This window comes from Notechis scutatus, chromosome 8 (genome assembly GCF_049901735.1).
Source record: "Notechis scutatus isolate UNSWTSFEM ecotype Mainland chromosome 8, rNotScu1.2, whole genome shotgun sequence".
Lineage (NCBI taxonomy): Eukaryota > Metazoa > Chordata > Lepidosauria > Squamata > Elapidae > Notechis > Notechis scutatus.
Window position 1 is genome coordinate 9068566 of NC_142016.1, and position 22248 is coordinate 9090813.

A 22248-nucleotide genomic window follows, 5' to 3' on the forward strand; every position below is an offset into this window, starting at 1 on the left:
AAATATACTGCCTGGATGAATCTGTAGCTTACTTAGGGTTGGCTCAGCCCAATACTGGCTGAGGAATTCTGGGAGTTGAAGTCCCCATATCTTCAAGGTTGAGAAGCGTTGGGTTAGGCTCCCAACACATTTAAGCCCGCTTAGCTTATGATGTGATGCTCTATGGAATTACAGAAAGTACAATTGTCCAGTCAAGTATAATTATCTACAGATGATGTGTTGGTAAGTCACTTTAGCCCTGAAGTTAACCACCAATGCGATTTAAATTAAACCTGGTTTTATTAGACTGTGTCAAGTTCCAAAATAATACTCTTGTAATCCAAAGAAAGTATGAATTAACATGATTTCAGCATATTTTAAATCCTGTGCCCCCTGTTTTGGGAAATCTAATCAATGGCTTTTCTATCAGACTTCCTTCCAGCATTGACAGTGATGCCTTCTACCCATGAAAGCTCACAGTTTCCAGACAAAAATCTCAGCTGCGGAAACACCTCACCCCTCCATGCCTCATTCAGAATGCAGCCCTACTAAACCTATTCAATATCTCCATTCAGAGCAACTTACACAATGGCATTTACAGGGCTTTTGAATTTTAGACTGACACTTTAACAAAATCACAGAAGTGGTCCCTCTGTCAAATGTGACTTGTATCGCACCCACCTGATGTGGAAATTTTACACGGTGAGGAATGGTATCAATTACACACTCCCCAAACAATGGTGGCAGGCTCATCTGCAGCAGGCAAGTCCTGGAGACGAGGCCAGGTTGGGTTTTGAAAAAGTTTTAAATACTTGCAGTTGAACGTGACTAAACTGTTAATCCTGAAACGGAACAGTAGCCTAGCAGGTTAGTACAAACAGCTTGTCTTTCAAGATAGCCCTCTGTGAAACGTATCCCACCTTGCTATGAAAATACCTCCAGCTACCAAACCCTACGCTAGAACAGCCTGGCTCATCGGCATCACTGCAGAAATGGCACTATGTTCTTGAAGAACCACTCTTCGGAAAAGCGGAGGTGGTCTCCTTCTGCCTGAAGGAACACCAGCTTCCCTGCTTGGTCCATTTCCTTCAGGCCCAAACGATCCTGCAAAAAGGGAACAGGCCAGTTAAACATTGAGTCAGAAACGAAGAGACAACGGCAACGTGCACACCGTAACCCAGCCAGCCACATTCCACCATAACATTTAGGGTGTAAGGAAGACATCTGGCTTAATTGAGTAATTCATCGGTTCACGCTTTCTAGAGTTTCGCTCTGTACAGCTGGAAGGTTTGGCAGGTGGCATCATCTAGCCAATGTTAAATAGCTGAGCTGTGTTAAGTCTTCTTTACTACTTAAATGGAGGGAATGGGGCTCAGAGCTATAAATTAGACTGGGAAGTAGACAAAAACTTAAGGCAATAAGCAAACCTCGGGTAGCCAATCCAAACCAGAGTTGGAAATAACCATTTTTATAGCACACGGATATAGCCGCAGTCCTCCCTTGACCTAGTTTGTTAGGTAGCCACAGTTCTAGAGCAGTGACCCCCCAACCTTTTGGCCACCAGGGATCAGTTCTGTGGAGAGGGGTTTTTCCGTGGACCCGAGGATACGTGGTTTCGCATGCTGCCTGAATCCCATGGATGGGGCTTTGCTTGTTTGCGTGACCCAGTTTTGGGCATGCTGTGTGCCCAGTGCCACCCCACAGATTGAGGGTTGGGGACCTCGGCTCTAGAGGTGCTTCTGCTGCCTGATGGGTTTCCAATCCTGGAAGCAATTTTTGAGGTCATATTTACATAGACCTCCCTCTGATGCAGTTGCCTGAACAGAGAAATTATGCCTATTACCATCACGCTGGCTGCAATGTCAGATGGGAAGTTTGTTTCAAACTAAGTTGAGTTTTCAGTAATTCAAAGGAAAGAGAGCAGCACTCAAGGTAATCACCTCCGTGTAGAGTGTCGTCTCTTGAAGAGGAATGGTCTCCTTAGTCTGGCCGCTCCGGTAGTAACCAAACCACTTGGAAGGAAAGAGAACAAGGCGGCATTAAAATTTATTGTGATCCCAAAGGTGTTTTGTTTTCAAGAGGCAACTGGACTTTCTGGTTTTTCTTTGAAGATGTTTTGCTTCTCATCCAAGAAGCTTCTTCTTTATTGTGGGGATCGATCCCTGGAAAGAAGCTAAGAGCCAACTTCTTAGGCTTCTTATCCTAATGAGGACTTCTAGTGATTGGAGCTGGATTCTCAAAAATGGGACAGGGAGAAAAGCGATCAATCCCCTACACCCCAAAAGGGGAGACCTGCCAAGAATACCACGTTTGAGGATGCTGTACTCAAAAGTGGGTGTCATGCCCCTGTCAGAATCTGATTCCGTGGGAGAGGCCGAGCAGCTGAACATTGGCTGTGGAAGACACTGGGGAAGGGCACAGTCTGGCTGGGCAGAGCAAGGGAGAGGTAGAGCAAGGCAGAGGGAATTCAGAGGAAGACCCAGGCCCACCCCCTCTTCATCCTAGGGCACGCAGGGAGGAATGGAGAAGGGAGCAACGTGAGTTGTGTGGTTTGCGGGGGAGGAAAGGGCCTTGATTCCTTTCATTAGCTGCAGCTGGGAACACAGTGTTTAAAAAGGGAGTTTGCGCACAGCAACTTGTGGGAAGCAAATCGTGAGTTACCCAACTGCTTGTTGGCCTTTGAAGTCTGCAATTCCTTATCCTGCCCTGTCCAGTTAATTGCTGCAGCGTGGTTTGTGTGGATTTTTATTTACAGTTTGTATGTACTTTGTTTTCGGACTGAATTTCCTCCACTTAAAGACTGTTCTTGGGAGAGTTTTTTCTCCAGCCAAAGGTAACTGGACATTGGGGGCAGAGTTGGAGATATTAAAGGGACTCTTCTTACTGATGTGACTGTGTTGTCTTTGTGCCACACCCCGGGTCATCACATCGGGACAGGTGGTCCTTGACTTCTAACCATTCATTTGTTCAAAGTTACGCCACTGAGAAAAGTGACACATGACTGGTCTTTACCCTTAATAACCATCACAGCATCCCCATAGTCACCAATATCAAAATTTGGACACTTGACAACCGGCATGTATTTATGATGGTTGCAGCTTCCCAGGGTCAGTGATCACCATTTGCCACCTTCCCAGCCGGCTTCCAACAAGCGAAGTCAAACAAGTGAAGTCAAGGGGGAAGCTGGATCCAAGTAATTTACTTAGCAACTGGAATGATTCGCTTCACAATCATGGCACAAAAGGTCATAAACTGCTGGTTGTCACCTTTAAAGCCCTTCATGGCTTGTGACCGGGTTATCTGAGGGAGCGTCTCCTGCTGGTCACATCTACCCGACCCATTAGAGCGAGGAGGCAGGGAATGCTGTGGGTCCCACCCCTGAGGGAGATACACCTGATGGGACCCAGAAGAAGGGCCTTCTCTGTGGTGGTTCCCTCTCTCTGGAACATCATTCCCCCAGAGATTAGAATTGCCCCCCCTCTAATACTCTTCTGGGAGGCACTGAAGACCTGGTTCTGCCAGCGGGCCTGGGGAACCCAGAGTGGGATGGAGCCCATCAGATGGCTCGTGTGATCTGCTGTCGTTGGGGCAAGGGGGGGTGATTTTATTATATTTATTTGATTTTTAAAATTAGTTTTATTGTTTTAAATGAGGCTTTATATTCTGTAAGCTGCCTTGAGTCACCGTGGGTGCATAAGCGGCAATATACATCCAATAAATAAATAAATAAAATCAGTTGCGACTCAGTTTAACAATCACCTTGATTAACTGGAAATTCTGGTCCAAATTGTGGTTCATAATTTGAGGACTACCTGGAGGTTTTTTTTTTTTTTTGTGGATTAAGAACTGCCTTTGGGCAGCACACAAAAGCTAAATCCCACTTTGATTTTTCAGGTGGGCACATCATTTGTAGCACTGCACTTTTCTGAGCTGCTCACCTCGGAGGCCGGGGGATCTACCATTGTGTCATTGAGGAACCGCACCATCACAAACTTCTTCAGAGTCATCAGGTTTTTCTTGTAAGTCTCATTGATGACCTGGAAGAACAGGTAGGGAAAGATAAATTGCAGAACAGTGTTAGTGGCAGAAAACATCAGATTCTACTTTACAACAGTATCTTGCTGCTACTGTTACTGTTTAATACCGGATATATATAAATAAACGGGGAAGGATAGATTGACATATTTCTTCCTCAAAGATTCCAAAAAGACTTTTAGTAAAAAAATGTAACACAATAGAAAGTTGTCAGAACAATGCGGTATAAAGGGGATTTCTAAGGCACCGAACACACCCAGACCTGCTTCGTTTCTCTAAAGCTGCTGTGTATTTTGTCTACAATGTCCTAGGATTAAAGTGTAGAACCAATTCTGGTTTTGCTAACTGAATTTTCTTTCAAATGCTTCAAAACTCACTCTTTTTCAGGCAGATGTCCCATAGTTTAGAGCAGTGTTTCTCAACCTGGACAACTTTTAAGATACAGATAGTTCTCCACTTACAACAATTCACTTAGTGACCATTTGAAATTACAACAGCACTGAAAAAGTGACTTATGGCAGTTTTTCACACTTATGAAAAACTAAATGGGACAAAACTCACTTAGCAAATTTCTCACTTAGCAACATAAATTTTGGGCTCAGTTGTAGTTGTAAATTGAGGACTGCCTGTTTTGTGGAAATTCTGGGCATTAAAGTCCACATATCTTGAAGTTGCGAACATTCAGATATACTGGTTTAGGATCCCTGAGTTTGCACCTCTACTAAGCTGTGGTTTGTTGATTCATTCCCAGTCATTCATTTATTTTAATTATTCAACTTATATGCCACCCATCTCGTCAAAGGTGAGTTGAGGCAGCAAATTACAAATTGTAAACCCTGCGGCTCGTTTTCTAGCAAAGAAGCACTTCAACATAATGTAACATGCAAATCAGAGTAGCCTGGCCTGTTTTTGCATTGATTAGAGAGTTGGGTTTGGCCTACCCGCTCCTGGTTGATGTCCGCCAAGAAGAGACTGCTTCTGCGGTATTGCTTCTCATTCACCGGATCGTGCCAGTATTGTGCCTGGACTAGGCTGTGGCAGAGAGAGAGAACAGGTCAAACCGCAAATCATAAAAGAGCTTTTGAATTTTTCCCATTCTACCCAGGCATTTCTCCCCCAATATATATTGGGGCACCCCAATATACCATCCATCCATCCATCCATCCATCCATCCATCCATCCATCCATCCATCTATCTATCTATCTATCTATCTATCTATCTATCCATCCATCCATCCATCCATCCATCCATCCATCCATCCAGTGATGGTATTCAGCCGGTTCACACCGGTTTGCGCAAACCGGTAGCATGGATTTGGCATGGGTTGCCGAACCGTTAGTAAGCTTTGGCTGGCCACGCCTCCAACCCGGTCGCCACTGGCTCGCTTGCCCCGCCTGCCTGATGCTTGCTCACCCCCACCCGCTTGTCGCTCACCCCTTAAAGTATTTTCTCCCCTCTCGACAATCAGCTGTTCATACGATCAGCTGTGCTGGGATTCCCCTTGCAGCCCCCCCCCTCCATTTTTTGCCTTCCTGAGCCCCAGGGGAGCCTTCTGGGAGCAAAAACGCCCCCCCAGGAGGCTTGCCTGAGGCCCAGAAGGCCCAAAAAACAGGTGGGGGGGGGTGGCTGCAAAAAAAAGGGAAGCCACACCCACCCAATCACATGGCCACACCCACCTGGCCACGCCCACAGAACCGGTAGTTAAAAAAAAATGGATCCCATCACTGCATCTATCCATATATGTATGTGCATGTGTGTGTGTGTGTGTGTATGTATGTATGACTTTGTCTGTCTGTCTCCTAAAAAAGCCAAACTCACCGCCGCTGAATTGCATCTGCGTAAGCAATATCCAGCATTTTTCTCAACCAGTCACAGATATGCGAGCTCTCCCCAGGGCAGTGGGGGAAACCGAAAACACCTGCAGGAGGGAGGGTGTCATTGAGGAACTGCACATGGTCCTAGCTTGTCAAACAAGGCCAGAAAAATTCTGCCCCCCCCCCCGCTCCCCTGACACTAATGCATACAGGTAATCCTTGACTTACAACCATTCGTTTATCCTAAAGGGTTCTGAAACCTGAATATGGAAACTAGGAAGAAGCTTCTTGGATGAGAAGCGAAATGTTTTCAAAGGGAGAAAAAAAAAACAAGTCTGTCCAGTTGCTTTTGGGGAAAAAACACCTTTGGGACAACCATGACTTGGATGATTGAAAATCTCCATAGACAACCTTTCGTTTCAAAGTTACAACGGCACTGGAATAAGTGACTTATAATCATTTTTCACATTTACGATTATTGCAGCATTCTCTTGGTTCATGTGATCAAAATTCGGATGTTTGGCCATTGGCTCGTATTTATGACGGTTGCGGAGTCTTTTGCAACCTTCTGACAAGCAGAGAAGCCAGATTTATTTAACAACCGTGTTACTGACATAACAACTTCAGTGATTCACTTAACAATTGCGGCAAGAAAGTTGCAAAATGGGGAAAAATTCACTTAGCAACTGTCTTGCTTAGCAATGGAAATTTTGGGCTCAATTGTGGTCATAACTCGAGGACCACTTGTATTTTTTGGCATGTCAATGGCTGAAAAGTTGAGCGGTGGAGGTGAGGAAACAGTTACTTATCTAGCAAGTCCCCTACTTTAAACAGAAATCTTTATTAGTTGTAGGATATCTAAAGTCTTCAAAACAGGGTGCACGTGATTCAATACTGTGTGGACACTTCTCTGGGATCAGGGTGGTACATTTTGTACAGAGAAGAGCAACCAGGATGATTAGGGGACTGGTGACTAAAACATATGAAGAACGGATACAGGAACTGGGCCTGGCTAGTCTAGGGAAGAGAAGGACCAGGGGAGACATGACAGCAGTCTTCCAATATTTGAGGGGCTGCCACAGAGAAGAGGAAGGGGTCAAGCTATTCTCCAAAGCACCCGAAGGCCAGACAAGGAATGGAATGGATGGAAACTGAACAAGGAGAGATTCAACCTGGAAATAAGGAGAAACTTTCTGACAGTGAGAACAATCAACCAATGGAACAGAAGTTGCCCTCGGAAGTTGTGGGAGCTTCATCACTTGAGTCTTTCAGGAAGAGACTGGACTGCCATTTGTCAGAAATGGTGTAGGGTCTCTTGCTTGGGCAGGGGGTTGGACTAGATGACCTACAAGGTCCCTTCCAACTCTGATTATCTGTTAAGCAATCTGTTATATGTTAACATCACCCCAGCAGCAAAACAAAGGCAAAGTTAGCAAAGAATGGGTTGATGCAATCCCCATTTTTCTAGGTATATGTAGTCTATCCAATGCTTTGCCCAACACATTTTTCTATTCTTTCCTATTGAAATTGTGCAGAAAATTGTGCTCTCAGAGTTCATCATTGGTTTGCCACCAAACATCAGCAACATAATATCAGGAGGTAGGGGTTAATAAAAAAATTAATTCAGAGTCATGTGTTGCCTAACTCTGGTCCAAACACACAGGAACTTGGAAATGAAATTCCATAGACGGGAAAAATGTAATTCATGCTGTTAAGGGAATTAATTCCAAGTATTCTCTGTCTGTAATTCTTTATCAGAATTACTGGTTGGGGGTTGGACTAGATGACTTATAAGGTCCTTTCCAACTATGTTATTCTATTCTGTTCTGTGATTAGACAACAAGGGTTTGGGATCTTTCAATTAAAAAAAAACATACTTAAAATAACAAAATCAGATTGTATTAGTCAAGAAGCAGAAGGTAATGTTGAGAAATTAAAACCCAGTAAATTGAATTTTAAATCAGAAACAGCAAGTTTAGACAAAGACCTCAGGACCCATCTTAGTAAACCTGTAGTTCAGGTTTAACACCCACTGGAGTTTCTCCAACTGAATCCCATGGGAGTTTGATAGAGACTACGAGGGAGGGGCAGAGATAACACAAACACAGCCAGTTTTCTATCACCAGAGCTTTGCCTCTTGATCACAAGTTCTGGATTGGGGCTTTGTTTTCTTTAAACTAACAAGTTCCACAGCCTTCAAAAGTTGGGAAAACCCTGCAGTTAAGACTGGGACGCTGGAAGTAGGTATTTTCTGGTAGTATATCAAGAGTAGGAAACCTATGAGCAGCAGCACACAACCATCAAAGATCCTTCAATCAAGTGCTGACATTGTAACAAGTAGCCATTTTCAACAGCACAATTATCAGTAGATCTGGAGGTCCGGGGGTTGTGTATAAGTAGAGCAAAAATGGCAGCACAAGAGTGTAAGCTGCACAACTCCCTTTCTCACTCTTAAACCCCCATCCTCTCCAAACTTCAACATCAAGCCACAACTGTGTTAAAAGATTTTTGGCTCTTCCCCTTCTTTGATATCGTTGCAGCCCTTGACTCAAGAGAAGTTTCTTCCTTTGTAGCAGATAAAATTTTTATGTGCCGTTAAAGGGAAAAAATAGTCAACCAGAGCACTTCCAGAAACAAAAAAATACCAGGAAGATTGTGTTAAAACACAATTGTGGCTTGATGTTGAGGTTTGGGGAAGATGAGGGTTTAAGTACACTGAAGATGGCATTTAATTTTGTTGTACGAGGTGCAACAATAAACTAAAAACTAAAGAATGGGAAAGAGAGTTGTGCAGCTTATAGTCTTGTGCTGCCCTTCTTGCTCTACCTATAGACAACCCCCATAGCTCCAAATCTAATGAAAATTGTGCTGTTGAAAATGGGTCTTTTGTCATTGAATTTCAGCATTTGATCAGAGGGTCGCTGGCAGCTCATAGGTTTCCTGGTTCTGATTTTCTACCAGAAAAAAAGCTACTTTCAGTGTCTCAGTGTTTTTGTAGGGTTTTCCCAACTTGGATCTTGGATCCTTCATAACCAGCAGACACATTCAGCAGACCTTGAAAGGGTAAAATTCCGCCTTCTTTATAAGGACAGATTTTATGATGTCCTAAAACTATGCTCATCTTTGAAAAACAGGGTTACCTTGGTGTTGACCTCCTATGGAAATCAGGTTGAACATAGGTGGAGATGGACATCTTTGTACCACGGCTCTCCTAAGGAGGGGAAAAAAACAGATCACTACCAGAAAGACATCTTCTACCACGAAACAAAACCAAGAATCCACCTTATTAAAATTTCAAGTTTTGTGGTACAGCATTAATCATTGGTGTTGCGTAAGTTGGGACAGGGATAGGAATTGAAGTTCCAGAATATCTAGATCGCCCCAGGTTGGGTGGTATAAATTGTTGCTGGGTTCAGTGAATCCTGTTTGTAAAAATAAGGCAGAATTGGCAGCATGAGCAGAAAACTAAAAGCTATAAATCATGCTTTAGAAACTATCATGGCTGGTATTGCATAGGACACAAAGCCAAAACCAGTGAAGGTGGCATTGTGGCCTTGTTTAATGAGTGGACTGGTCAATTTAAAACAGATAGGCACTTTCACTGTATCCCAGACAGATCTACCCTGAGCTGTGATGGCTCTCCAAGAGATTGGCTCATCATCTGCCTCTCTTTAATGGGAGAAATCAAGGACTGAATTCAGATTTTCAGGTATGCAACTAGGAATTCTACCACTAACATGAGGGCATTCCATTTATTGACACCATTCCCTAGGGTCTTCCATTATCTCCTATTTGATATACTTACAAGAACTGCCCGCCCTGTGAAAAGCCCATGGCATTGTAGCCACCTTGAAGATTTGGATCTTTAGAAAGCTGGTCACACACTTTCTTGACTTGATCATTGACATTCATGAAGAAGCTGTTCTCCATGTCCTAAGGAAAAATGAGAGGTTGATGAAGAGTGGCTAGCCAGCTGTGAGAACTTCAAGAGTTTGGCCTTACGGATAAGGTAGGAAACCTGTTCAGAAAGGCATGATCTGATTTCCAAAGTCCTAGAGAACAGGTATATCAAGAGCTACCAGCCTTGATGACAAGGTACAGTCTCCAAATACACCTCTAACACCTGGTGCATGGGAACAACAATAGGAGGACTGCCTTTGTCTTATATTGCTCAGCTTCCTAAATACATCTGGTGTGCTACTTTATGTAGAAGAGCAGGCGGAGCTGGGGTGGTGGTGGAGTTAAACATGTCATCAGTTTAGAGTCCTTGTATTACCACAAGCACTCCAAGGCCAACACTTCCTGAATTCAGTTAACCTTTCTCTGGTGCGAATTTACTGTAAGTGTTGAACTTTAGTTGATCAGATTCTTGTGTATAAGCTTCAATAAACCTTCTATACGGCAACTGAATTGATACTCCTGATTCTTTGTACCTGACATCTTATGACAGAAATTAGGTGTGTCTTGGCTTGAATCGGTGGGCCTGCTCTCGGGTTTCCAAACTTCAAGGTTCTTTGTTTATGGATACTTCTCCCTCTTGGTCCAGCTGGTCCACCCAATCAACTAGAAGTGCACAAACTATTTTGACTTCAAAACACCCCACTCAAGTACAAAATAGGCTGTTCCAGCACCCTACAGCACCCTGGGTGGACCAGCTGCATCCAAGATTTTGACTCTTCCTTTTAGAAAAGAGTCTAAAAACATCTAATTCATATGTCTGTATGCTGAAAGCACATATTGTATGAATCCACTCACATCAATTAAACTGTTGCCTATCTTCAAAGACAGCACATAAATTCCTGGGATTTTCTCTTCCACAATTTTTTTAATATATCCCATGCTTACGGGGTTGCAACAGCTATCTCCTATAATGTAAAAAAGAAAAGAGAGAAGTTTAGAAAATCAGAGTGGCTGTTTGTCTAGGTTCCTTAATTATTAATAGCATTAATGGCATTTAGTCAAATAATAAGCAAATGTTTAAAAATGTGTTTTAAATTATTAATATATATAAAAGCGCTAGAATGTTGCATAAAATGGTATAATTCCGGTTTTCTAGCAAGGAAAAACTGCTTTAGCTGACCTTTGAAACCATATCATACTTCAGCTCACAGATTCTTCTAAAATTCAATCAGCTGGTTCAAATGTAAGCATAGACTGTCACCTGGCTAGTTCTGAATAAACATAGCTGGTTTCTTGCTACCTGTATTATAAATACATTATAAGTATTTATGTGCAATAAATTTCATCTTAAAACAAGAGTCTATGAAAACAGAGGATGAGCTACTGAAGTACTGTTTCTTTAAAGATTATATATCAATGAATTTGATCTAGTCTTCATCATACCAATCTCTTCCAAATCCAAGAAGTCTCTGTGGCAGGAATCACGATAAGCAAATCTTCCAAAAGAAATACGAACTATTGTCTCCTGCAACCACCTCTCCCCTTTTGCTTCTATGTGTTCCCCAGGGAAGGGCCATTCAGCGTCCCCGTGTGCCTTATCTTCCTGAGTCAGCCCCTGTTCCTCGGTAGTTCTTCTCTTCTGACAGTTCTGCGTATATGCTGGAACAGGCTTCAGCTGTACTTCTTCCCCACTTATCTCCGACACCCTAGGCAGCTGGGAAATGTCGAACAGCCCTGGCCCTAACTCTGCTTCCGACGCAGAGCATCCATCAGAGCATTCCCCAGATTCCAGCACTGGCCCAAGTTCCTTCCCAACCTCCTCATTGTCTGAGTCTGCTGCCAGCTCTGCTGGCAGCTGTTGGGCCACAACAAAAGCTACAAACAACCCAGATTCGAAGTTCTGACATACACACACAATGATCACATTCTGAGTGTTCAGCAACTGGCATGTATTCTTGTGCCCTTTGCAATGCCCTACGGTCACATGAGCACAATTTATGACATGTTTTGCCAGAAACCAGCATTCCTGCAAGGAACATCCATTGCATAAATGGGTTTGCTTAAGGACTGCTGTGTTTTCTTAATGTTCAGGGCCATTTGTGAATGTGCACAACTATTATTCTTCAATGTGCATGACTATTATTCCTGGCTCAATTACAGTTATAAGTCAAGTCAACTTGTATACTAAAAGAAAAGGCTAATCTTCCATTTTACGAATTATAACCACTCTCAATGCATATTTACCCACCCCCCAAAGATGAAGAAATCAACTATTCCGCTGCAGGGGGAAAAAAGGAACTATTTTAAAAACAGGAACTTGCCTTAGTCATCACAGCTTTCATTTTTATACCAGCCAGACAATTTCTACAGCAAGAAACATCAGCTGTTTTCATATTTCAGCCTCTAAATTCTGTGAGACTCTTGTAAGTAAATCATTTTCACAACAGAGCTAGTATTTGATTCCAACCTTGGTGTATTTGAATCTATTAAGGGCATACCACCAATATTATATTTTAAGTTAGCGTTTGCCACATGAAACTATTCATATCAATTCAGAAACTCCCATGAACTCAAAGGCATTTATGTTAATTCCAAATAAATATGTATAGGATGTTGATGTAATTAATTTTCTACCAGTGAGCAATTAACTGATTACAAATAAAAGTTTGCCAGGGGCACCACCATTCTTCCACTAAGCATATGAAAAAGAAAAAAAAAGAATCCAATCATGATTCAACATGTTACCATATGTGTGCCCTTTACATTATCACAATATAGAAAATGAGTACAATAATAAAATGTAATTTTACCAACTGTGCAAAACTCTTTCTTTAAAAAGGTTAAGGGAGTATAACCTAAAAGTCACCTCCAATTTTATCGCCCCAAACAAAACCTCAGGAGGAAAGTTGGGTGAGTGCAACTGACTAACCTGAAATCATTCTTGAATGCCACTCCCAAGGAAATACATGTCTGGGTGTCTGTCCAGTATACTATCTGGGATTATGTGTAGGACAGGGTAGGGTGCCCTGCTCTGGGAAGGATGTCCAATCTTGACAACTGGGTGGACTTCAACTCCCAGAAGTCCCCAGCCAGCCATGTAGGATCTGCTTGTCTCTAATCTCCTGGAGTTACGACCACAATTGAGCCAAAATTTCAGTTGCTAAATGAGACAAGTGTTAAGTGAGTTTTGCCTCATTTTACGACCTTCCTTGCCACAGTGGTTAAGTGAATCACTGCAGTTGATAAGTTAGTCATCTGATTGTTAACTGAATCTGGCTTCCCCATTGACTTCGCTTGTCAGAAGGTCGCAAAACCATCATAAACATGAACCAGTTGCCAAGCTCCTGAATTCTGATCACATGATTGTGAGGGCGCTGCAAAGGTCGTAACTTTGAAAAACGGCCATAAGCCACATTTTTCACTGCCGTTGCAACTTTGAATGGTCATTAAATAAACTGCTGTTAAGTCGGGGACTACCTGTAGCAGTAGGAAGAAGCTAGGGCACCCCTGAAAGAGATCAGCAGAGATGGAAAACCCACTTTCTCTGGGGGGGGGGGGTGTCATCCTCCATTGCCAAAGAGACTTCCCCCCCTCCAGATCAGGTGTGCCTCCATCCTGGAGGTGTTTTGTCCAGTTCAGATTTGCCTGACCCAACAAACGGTCCGATTAACAAGATTTACTGGTTTCTACTGGCTGGTTTTCGATTTTAAAGTTGTTTTAACTGAGAGCCATCCGGTTCCTGTCAACCGCCTGGAGGCGGCGGACTTAAGATTTCATGCATAAAATTACGGCTAACCAAATAAGGTTTCCCCGATACAGGGAAGCGTTGGCGGACAAGCCCCATCATCCCCAGCCTTGACTGCGAAACAGAAGCGAAACCAAGCCGCTCTGGCTTCAAACCGGCTGCAACTGGAAGGGACAAGTCCCCGAGACCCTCTGAATCCTCCCCCCCAGGGCAAAACCTCGCTCACCCATGCCGTGCCAGATGACCAGCGGCACCGGACCGGCAGCGGTCCCCGAGCTCCGACGGCCAAGCCCGCCCAGCAGCAGGAGCACCGCAAGCAGCAGCAGCCTCCCGACCGGCGCCATCCTCGAAGGATCACGTGACCAGCCGCCCGCTCGGGCGTCACGTGACAGCACCGCCGGCTTGGCCTCCCCCGGGGCCGGCGGGGGGTGGATGGGAAACAGAGTCTCGCTTTCCCCCGAGTCGCTCTGGGAGTTGTAGTTTCGAGGGTTTGCCTTGGGAAAGGTTTCTTTGTTTGTTTTCGTCCACTTCAGAATTCGTTGCATCAATTTCATTTAGGAAGGGATGGGGTTATTATGGCAGGTTGGCTGTTCATTCAGCCAATGAGGATGACATGAGTGTGGTTTAACAAGGGTTAAACTAAGCCAGAATGATTGGTTCCATTCAGTGTAGTGTCCCGAAATATATTATGATTGGACCACAATTTATGAATTTAGACAAATGAAGAGAAGAGAAGAGAAGAGAAGAGAAGTCAAGTTTCCAAACTTGGCAACTTTAAGACTTGTGGACTTCAACTCCCAGAATTCTCCAGCCAGCTATGGAGAATTCTGGGAGTTGAAGTCCACAAGTCTTAAAGTTGCCAAGTTTGGGGACCCCTGGAATAGAATAACAGAGTTGGAAGGGACCTTGGAGATCTTCTAGTCCAACCCCCTGCTTAGGCAGGAAACTCTACACCACTTCAGACAAATGGTTGCCCAATCTCTTCTTAAAAACTTCCAGTGTTGGAGCATTTACAACTGCTGGAGGCAAGTTGTTCCACTGATTAATTGTTCTAAGTAAGATAGAGCTTAAGTTTAAAGGAGCTGCCATCCAACTTTGTCGAATCATTGTTGAGATGGGAGGCCATATAAATTGGATGGATGGATCTCTACTTCTCTGTGTTGGTCCACAAATAAAAGAATCAGAAGTATTCAACTGGAATATTACAACGGAAGCATTCCAGGGAACTTATGCTCAACTTTAGAAGCACAGAATTGCAGCTCCTTACATTAATTGCTTGTATACATTTAAATGTGCACTTGAATCCCTTCCCTGAATGGAGAACGGCTTTTTGCATGTATTTCATACCAAATTGGGCTGCCAGATCTCTGCTGCAAAACTTTAGAGTAGACTAAAATGACAGCCAAGAAAATATATTTTCAAAGACAACTTTTTGCTGCTCTCTAGTGGCCATCTGAGTTCTTGTAGTCAGGATCCATTCCTTCTCAACCTCAACTGCTTTAAGGTGTATGGAGTTCAATTCCCAGAATTTCCAAGGCAGCGTGTTCTTGGCTGGGGAACTCTGGGAAGTTAAAGTTATCTTAAAGTTGCTGAAGTTAGAAAGTGCTGCTAGTTTATTCCCTGGCAGCTTTGCTTTAGTTTGTTGTTCAAGATGCTTCCATGAGGGAGAAAAGTATTCCTGGCCATAAAGATGATGGTTAAGGTGGTTTATTGGTTCTGTAGCATGCTAGCTTCCTCTTTTACTTTTAATGAAAAGAACCTAAGAAATAAAAGGGAGAGGGGTGTTTAATGCTCCTCAGCACCTCACTATAGACCTGTTACTCTTCTATCCTCCCAGCCAATGTGGTAAATTTTAGGACATGCATTGCAAGTTTATTTATTTATTTATTTGATTTGCCAATTGTTTACAAGATAATAAGTATAAATGTATACATAGTTGTGAATACATGAAATGGGTACATATAAGAAAAATAAAAGAATAAGAGAAACAATAGGACAGGGACGGTAGGCACGTTGGTGCGCTTATGCACGCCCCCTACAGGCCTCTTAGGAAAGGGGTGAGGTCAATAGTAGACAGTCTAAGGTTAAAGTTTTTGGGGTTTGGGGAAGAAACTACAGAGTCGGGTAGAGTATTCCAGACATTGACCACTCTATTGCTGAAGTCGTATTTCCTGCAATCAAGTTTGGTGCGGTTTACTTTGAGTTTGTATCTATTGTGTGCTCGTGTTGTTATGGTTGAAGCTGAAGTATTCATTGACAGGTAGGACATTGCAATGTATGATTTTATATACCATGCTTAAGTCAGACCGAAGACGACGTAATTCAAGGTTTTCTAGTTCTAGAATTTCAAGTCTGGTGGCATAAGGTATTCTACGAGTAGAGGAGTGGAGAACTCTTCTTGTGAAATATTTCTGGACTTTCTCAATTGTGCTAATATCAGATACGTAATGTGGGTTCCAAACTGATGAACTGTATTCGAGTATTGGTCTAGCAAATGTTTTGTATGCTCTGGTTAGTAGTGTGATATTACCAGAGAAAAAGCTACGTAGGATTAGGTTAACAACTCTTAATGCCTTTTGGCTATGTAGTTGCAGTGGGCTCTAGCACTTAGATCATTAGAGGTGAGTATTCCAAGGTCCTTTACAGAGCATGGGTCATCAACAAGATCTTGACTATTCAGCTTGTATTTTATTTTCTGATTTTGTTTGCCAATATGTAAGACAGAGCATTTATTTGTTGAGATTTGAAGTTGCCATTTGTTTGACCATTCTGATACATAGTCAAGATCTTTTTGTAGGGTAGCAGTATTTATGGATGTGTGATAAAAAATGCTGCTACAGTGAACAAACCCCATTTTTATTTTCATGTTTTTAATTTACACCGACTCCAGGGAGTACCAATGCCATTGGTTTTCTTTCAGGTCTCTTTTTGGTGCTCAGTCTCGTGATGATGAGGGAACAAACAAAGCCAACCGCTGATCCATCACCGGAAGCTTTACTTCCTGCTTGCTTTTATAGCTGACTTGGTGATTTTAGTTGGTGCCCCAGACTTCTTCTCAACAGATTTGATTTACACACACAACCGTCTGTCTCATGTCACAAATGGCAAAATGACCTACCAAGAGAAAGAATGCATTATGACAGAGATTTAGGACATCCCAAACATCACCCTAACATGATATGCCTGGTTCTGGCTTCAAATTGGAGCATCTTTTGTGTCTACACATTTTGTTTAAAAGCAAAAGCAGTTATGAACTAAGCAGGGCTAAATTTTGTAGGATTTAAATTGGAATGAAGTGACAGGAAGGGTGGAGTTCTAGCTTAGTGCAACTGAGCCCACTCTCCCCACTAGTGGACTGGCACACCAAACATGCTATGTGAACTGATGTGAATTAACGTGTAAAATGTATATAGATGCAACAGGACAGTCTCCCACTCCTGTCCAGCTTCTCAAGCTTCAAAGATGAACTTGAACAAAACACAACTTATTAGAAAAGCTGTTACTAGTATATATAGTATAGTGGTATACTTGTACTAGTATATAGTAGAGTATACTAGTATATAAAAATAAGAGCAAATCCAATTACATTGTGGCACTGATGATGTTATCTAGTTTGGTGATGAAACGTCTGCAAGAAAATCGCCAAGCTCAGAGAGCAAAATGGACCCCACAGTTATTAGAAAATGCCTGGAATTTAATCACATTTTCCTGGCCAGCATGCTTCTGAAGCCATTGTGTTCATGTGCCAGTCATTGCTTTATGGGAGGGCAGAAAGATGAAAATGTAGATTCTGGGCCTTTGTAAACAGTAAAGAAGCTAATTTAGATAACCAAGTCTGCCTATCACCATCAAGGTCAGCTTCTTCACTCTTCACAGCTTCTGCTTAAGCTCTGATAAAAGCTCATTTTTCCACCCTGTTTTCTAATGCAGAAAATGGAAACCTCCAAGCTCAGACAGCACCAAGGATTTCAACATCAGAAATATTCCTTCATTCAATGTATACTCCATCTTTAAATCAAAGAAGATGAAGGTAATAATAAACTACCTTCTATACCAGGGGTGTCAAACTCGCGTCATCACGGCAACATCACGTGACATATCAGGACTTTTTTCCCCGTTGCTAAACGGGGCGGGGGCGAGTTTGACACCCCTGTTCTATACTATTCCCAAGTAAATTCCATGGACATGAGTATGAAATCATCAGAATTGAAGCAGATTCAATATTGTCTTTTTACGCCCAATGACACAAACAATAATAATACATATAGTTCAAGAATGTCTCCTCAGGATCTCATCCCAGCGACACCAGAAGCAGTTAGATGGTTAGCTTCCTTAGATGTCGAATTATAATATCCCATTACAATTCTATGGCTCCAATTATATTATGGTGATTTTATTATGGCTTTAATTTTACATTTTATCTCGTACATTGTATTGTGAACATTCTGTGTGTGTGTGTGTGTGTGTGTGTGTATCAACATAACTGATATACAACACTGAAGGGGAAATAACTAGAGGAGAATCTTCTACAGAGGTCATGGAATCACTGATGCATATTATATATGTATATCAGATGTGGTATTCAGCAGGTTCTGACCAGTTCTGGAGAACCGGAAGCGGAAATTTTGAGTAGTTCGGAGAACCGGCAAATCCCACCTCTGACTGGCCCCGCCCCCATCTATTCTCTGCCTCCCATTGAGTCTCAGCTGATTGGCTGGGTCTTCTTTGGTTGCCCTGCACAGGAGAATGGAGCTGGAAAGCAGGTTAGTGGGTTGGGGAGAGAATGGGATTTTGCAGTATCCTTCCCCTACCACGCCTACCAAGCCACGCCCACCAAGCCATGTCAAACCCACCAAGCCAAGCCACGCTCACCAAGCCACGCCCACAGAACCAGTAGTAAAAACTTTGAATCCCACCACTGCTGTATATGTGTGTGTAGGTATATGTACGTGTATATGTATATGTAGACATACACATACACACTCACACTGGTATGTGTATGTGGTGATTCATTTAACAACTGCATTGTTTAGTGATGGAAGTTCCAGTCCCAATCATGTCGTAAGTTGAGAACTACCTGTATGTACTGAATGCCAGCACTGGGCAAATGAAGGCCATATGGAAACCTCCCTCGTTTTCCGTTCCTGCGTAGCCTAACAGACAACACACTTTCCTTCTTCCTAGTTGTGTACATACGTCCAATCTTATAAACACCCTGCAGAGGCGGACGGAGGGATTTGCTAACAGGGTGGGAAGGAGGGATGATAGAGTCCAGAGCTTCCAGCAAGGTGGTCCCAGAAGCAGTGCCCTCTTTCCTGGTGATGCTCCAGCTCTTGAACCAAGCCATCTGCAAAAAGGAACAGAAAATTGGCTGCCAGTCTGACACTACTACACCATTATGCAATTTTGCTGCCAAATGTAAGCCAGAGACTTCCAAGATTTCAGTGGGGAGCTAAATACCTTGCTTGCTCTTACAATACACTGATTTGGTTACAGATGTTATTAGAACATAGTATTTCTCAAACTTGACGACTTTGAGATGGGTAAACTTCAACTCCCAGAATTCCCCAGCCAATCACGCTGGCTAGGGAATTCTGGGAGTTGAAGTCTACCCATCTTAAAAGTTGACAAGTTTGACAAACACAGCTTTAACACAGGAAACACACATCTTAAAGTTGACACACACATGTGTGAAGTCCACACTCCTTAAAGTTGACAAGTTTGAAAAACACTCCTTTAACACAAGGAACCAAATTTTTAAACACCAGAAACACTACTTAAAGCCAGGGAATGAGAGGAAGAAGGAGTCCATAAACTACTCACATTGCTGCTGGACTCCAACATGTTGTCCCAGGCCAGCCAGAGATGGGTACGAAGGCAACAGTGGCCAGATTGTGGCCAATCTTCTTGATGTGGGTGCTCACTTCCTTGATGATTTCCTGATAGTGGGCATTGCTGTAAGGAGACTCTGTGGAATCCATCTTGTTTACTCCAATTATTAGTTGCTTCATCCCTAAGGTGTAGGCGAAGAGGGCATGTTCCCACATTTGCCCATTCTTGGAGATGCCCACCTGAAGTTCACCTACACCAATAGCCACAATCAGCCTAGGGAAAAACACCAAAACCAGATGATTTTCATTGGTCACCAGGGTCCATTTTTCTTGGCAAAAGGAAAGAAACGGTTTGCATTGTTTTCTTATGTTCTTGGCTGACAGTCCTGCTGTTTGTCTGTGGTCTCCTATCCAAATATTACCCAGATTCAATCTTGTTTAGTTTCCAAGGCCAGCTAAGGTCTGCTACCTCCTTAGACAATGTAAATTTAATTAAGTGTATTTCAGTTCCATGTATACAATTCAGTTTTGCTTCCAGTCCATTTAGGTGGTCCTAGCTATCCTTTCTGAATTTGATTTCAATCCTTGTTTTCTCTTGGCTTCTCACCAAAGTTCAAACTCTGGGTGAACCTTTCAAGACAGACCAGACAAGAGGAAGAATCTTATATGCACAAAGATGGAGAGACACACTAATTCTCACCATGGAAGAATGAAGATGACGGGGTTGGCGGAGATGGCAAAACTGACAGGTTTAACTAAAGAAAAGAACTTATTTAGTTTTTGTTTCTACTTACAAGCCCTTCTGGATTATTTTTTTACTCAAAAACTGAAACTTTTGACTTTAGGTTTTGATTGTTAGATTTTATAATTTTAGAAATGGCTCGAAATGTTGTGAAATATAAAGCAAAAGATTGGTGTTGTATTCATTTTGTAACTTAGAGGGCTGAACCCAAAACCTTTCCCATCATCTAAACAACTTTGCAGCTGCCCAGGGTAAGAATGAGATTCTAGAAAAGGAATTGAGAGAAGAATGTAAAAGCAATAGAAGCCCAGAAGCTTCTGGATTCTTCTGGGATATTCTGTCCCCTGAAACCATAAAGACTAAAGCCATCCCCTGTGAGAGACTTCATATTGTCTTGTGAACCAATGTTTATGGTCTTTGGGGTTGGCCAGAATTAATTCACTGCTTCATTCAGGAAAGGCGGGTTGATCCCAGAGCACAACACAAAGCGATGTATGGCTCTCATCAAAGACACAATTTACTCCACATGCTAAATCAAGCCAAACTGGAAGGAGAGCAGGGTGGCCTTAGTGCAACATATGAAGTCAGTCCCTTGGTCAAAATGGAGGCAACCTTGCCCATTTCCTGACCGTTGAAGTGGAATGTTTGCTCCCTAAAATTCTCAGGGGTTGGAGGGTGTCTGTTGAAAATAGGCAGTTGGTGAGGCGGTTGGTGTAGGAGGCTGCTGTGCCTTAAATACACTGGATTTTGGAAAGACAAATCGCCTGTCCAAGAGGATCTAGACTGATATCTAGAAGAATCCAAAATCTGGAGCAACCTCCCCCTCTCTAGCAATAAGTACATTAATGAGTGTTAATAGTATCTCAGTCTTTTATTATTGTCTTACAAGATCACGTCCTTATCTTGCTTCAGGATGAGAACTAAAACATAGATTAAAGAAACCAACTGATTTAGTATTTCAAGCCCTGGAACTTTTAAGCACTTAATATAATTAGACTTAGCAAAGCTCCTGGCTGCATGGCAAATTGTTATTATCATTATCATCCTAATTTATCTTGTAACTGCACTTTTCATTCCAGAAGCTGAAAGTATGTGCAGACCAATCAAATAGTCTCCAATAGTAACAATATTGATAAAAAGAATATTAAGACCATGAAAACAATTAAAGTTCAACTTGTATAGTGTCAGTTCTAGAATAGAGAATCATTTAAAATGATTCCAAATTGCAAAGGAGGCCAATGAGGAAGACATTTGTAGACATTATAGTAGGTATCTATAAGGTGTTTTTTTTATCTCAGATGCAGACAGGGGCCCCACAGGGGGTCAAAATAGTTAAGAAAGTGGCTGTTTGTGTATTCAAAGTACAACACACAACCCCTTTTTTAATGTGCATCACAACAATGTAAAGATCAATTGCACAACCACAGCTGCCATCTTAATTTTGTCTAGGAGGTTTGGAGGTTAAAGTGGGATTTGAAATCATTCTTATAAATAAAGGCAATATTGAGCTATTAGTCTAGCCCAGTCTTTCTCAAAGGTGGCAACTTTAAAGTGTGTGGACTTTAACTCCCAGAATTCCTCAGCCAGCCTGTACCAGAAGTACTGGCTTAACCCTTTGTAAGCACGCCATACAAAGATAATTTGTGACACAAAGCTGCTGTGACTTGCTTCTGTCTCTCTGGTCCCTTGGTTTGGAATATACCTGTGACCATTGCAGATATTCTAGGTGAGGGAAGATGCAGGTAACCTATAGTAGACTTCAAAATCCCATAAACTACCGTTACTATCATCTCCATGGTCATTGGGAATTATAAAAGCTATAACCCCAAACTCTGGGAAAGCATCAGGTTACCTGCCCCGGTACTAATTCCTCAAAATGGACTTTAGAGTAGCTCAGGTACTGCTCAGTCTGCTATTTATTATATTTATATTCCACCTTACTTTCAAGTGCCCATGGTAGCGTGAAGACCACTTCTTCTACCAATAGTGCTGTGAGTTAGGTTGGACTCTGAGGGATTACAGGTAGTCTTCAACTTAAGACCATAATGGACCATAAAGCGGAGGGGAGAAGGGAAGGGAAGGAAGGAGAATGAAAGAGGCAAAAAGAGATAGATTGTCAATGCAAAATTGAAAATATGAGAGGTGTTCTGACCCAAACCTTGTTCCAAGGAAACAAACACTAAACAGAGGGAACAGCAAAA

At 42.5% G+C, this 22248-nt stretch overlaps 1 protein-coding gene and 1 long non-coding RNA gene across 2 annotated transcripts; both read right to left on the reverse strand.

Annotated features, from left to right (window-relative positions):
- Positions 1 to 260: 260 nt before the first annotated feature.
- On the reverse strand, positions 261 to 13831 carry PPT1 (palmitoyl-protein thioesterase 1). Its single transcript, XM_026680644.2, has 9 exons — positions 13701 to 13831; positions 10585 to 10694; positions 9635 to 9762; positions 8970 to 9040; positions 5834 to 5933; positions 4956 to 5046; positions 3918 to 4016; positions 1920 to 1991; positions 261 to 1083 (listed from the first exon to the last, which is right to left on the reverse strand). Exons 1-9 carry the CDS (start codon positions 13816 to 13818, stop codon positions 961 to 963), a joined length of 912 nt encoding a protein of 303 aa, XP_026536429.1. The 5' UTR covers positions 13819 to 13831; the 3' UTR covers positions 261 to 960.
- A 2578-nt stretch (positions 13832 to 16409) lies between these two features.
- LOC113420660 (uncharacterized) lies at positions 16410 to 19794 on the reverse strand. The gene is made up of 3 exons (XR_015750409.1): positions 19298 to 19794; positions 18671 to 18821; positions 16410 to 16588 (listed from the first exon to the last, which is right to left on the reverse strand). It is a non-coding gene; the product is annotated as an uncharacterized LOC113420660 (long non-coding RNA).
- Between the last annotated feature and the right edge of the window lie 2454 nt (positions 19795 to 22248).

What these genes read in the sequence shown, in the direction of transcription:
- PPT1 (XM_026680644.2), bottom strand. Translation starts at nt 13,818, where the DNA reads ATGGCGCCGGTCGGGAGGCTGCTGCTGCTTGCGGTGCTCCTGCTGCTG. An exon ending in CATAGGAGGTCAACACCAAG is followed by an intron (nt 5,934 to 8,969) that starts GTAACCCTGTTT and finishes TCCCTCCTGCAG; the next exon opens with GTGTTTTCGGTTTCCCCCAC. An exon ending in TAGATCCCCCGGCCTCCGAG is followed by an intron (nt 1,992 to 3,917) that starts GTGAGCAGCTCA and finishes TTTCCTTCCAAG; the next exon opens with TGGTTTGGTTACTACCGGAG.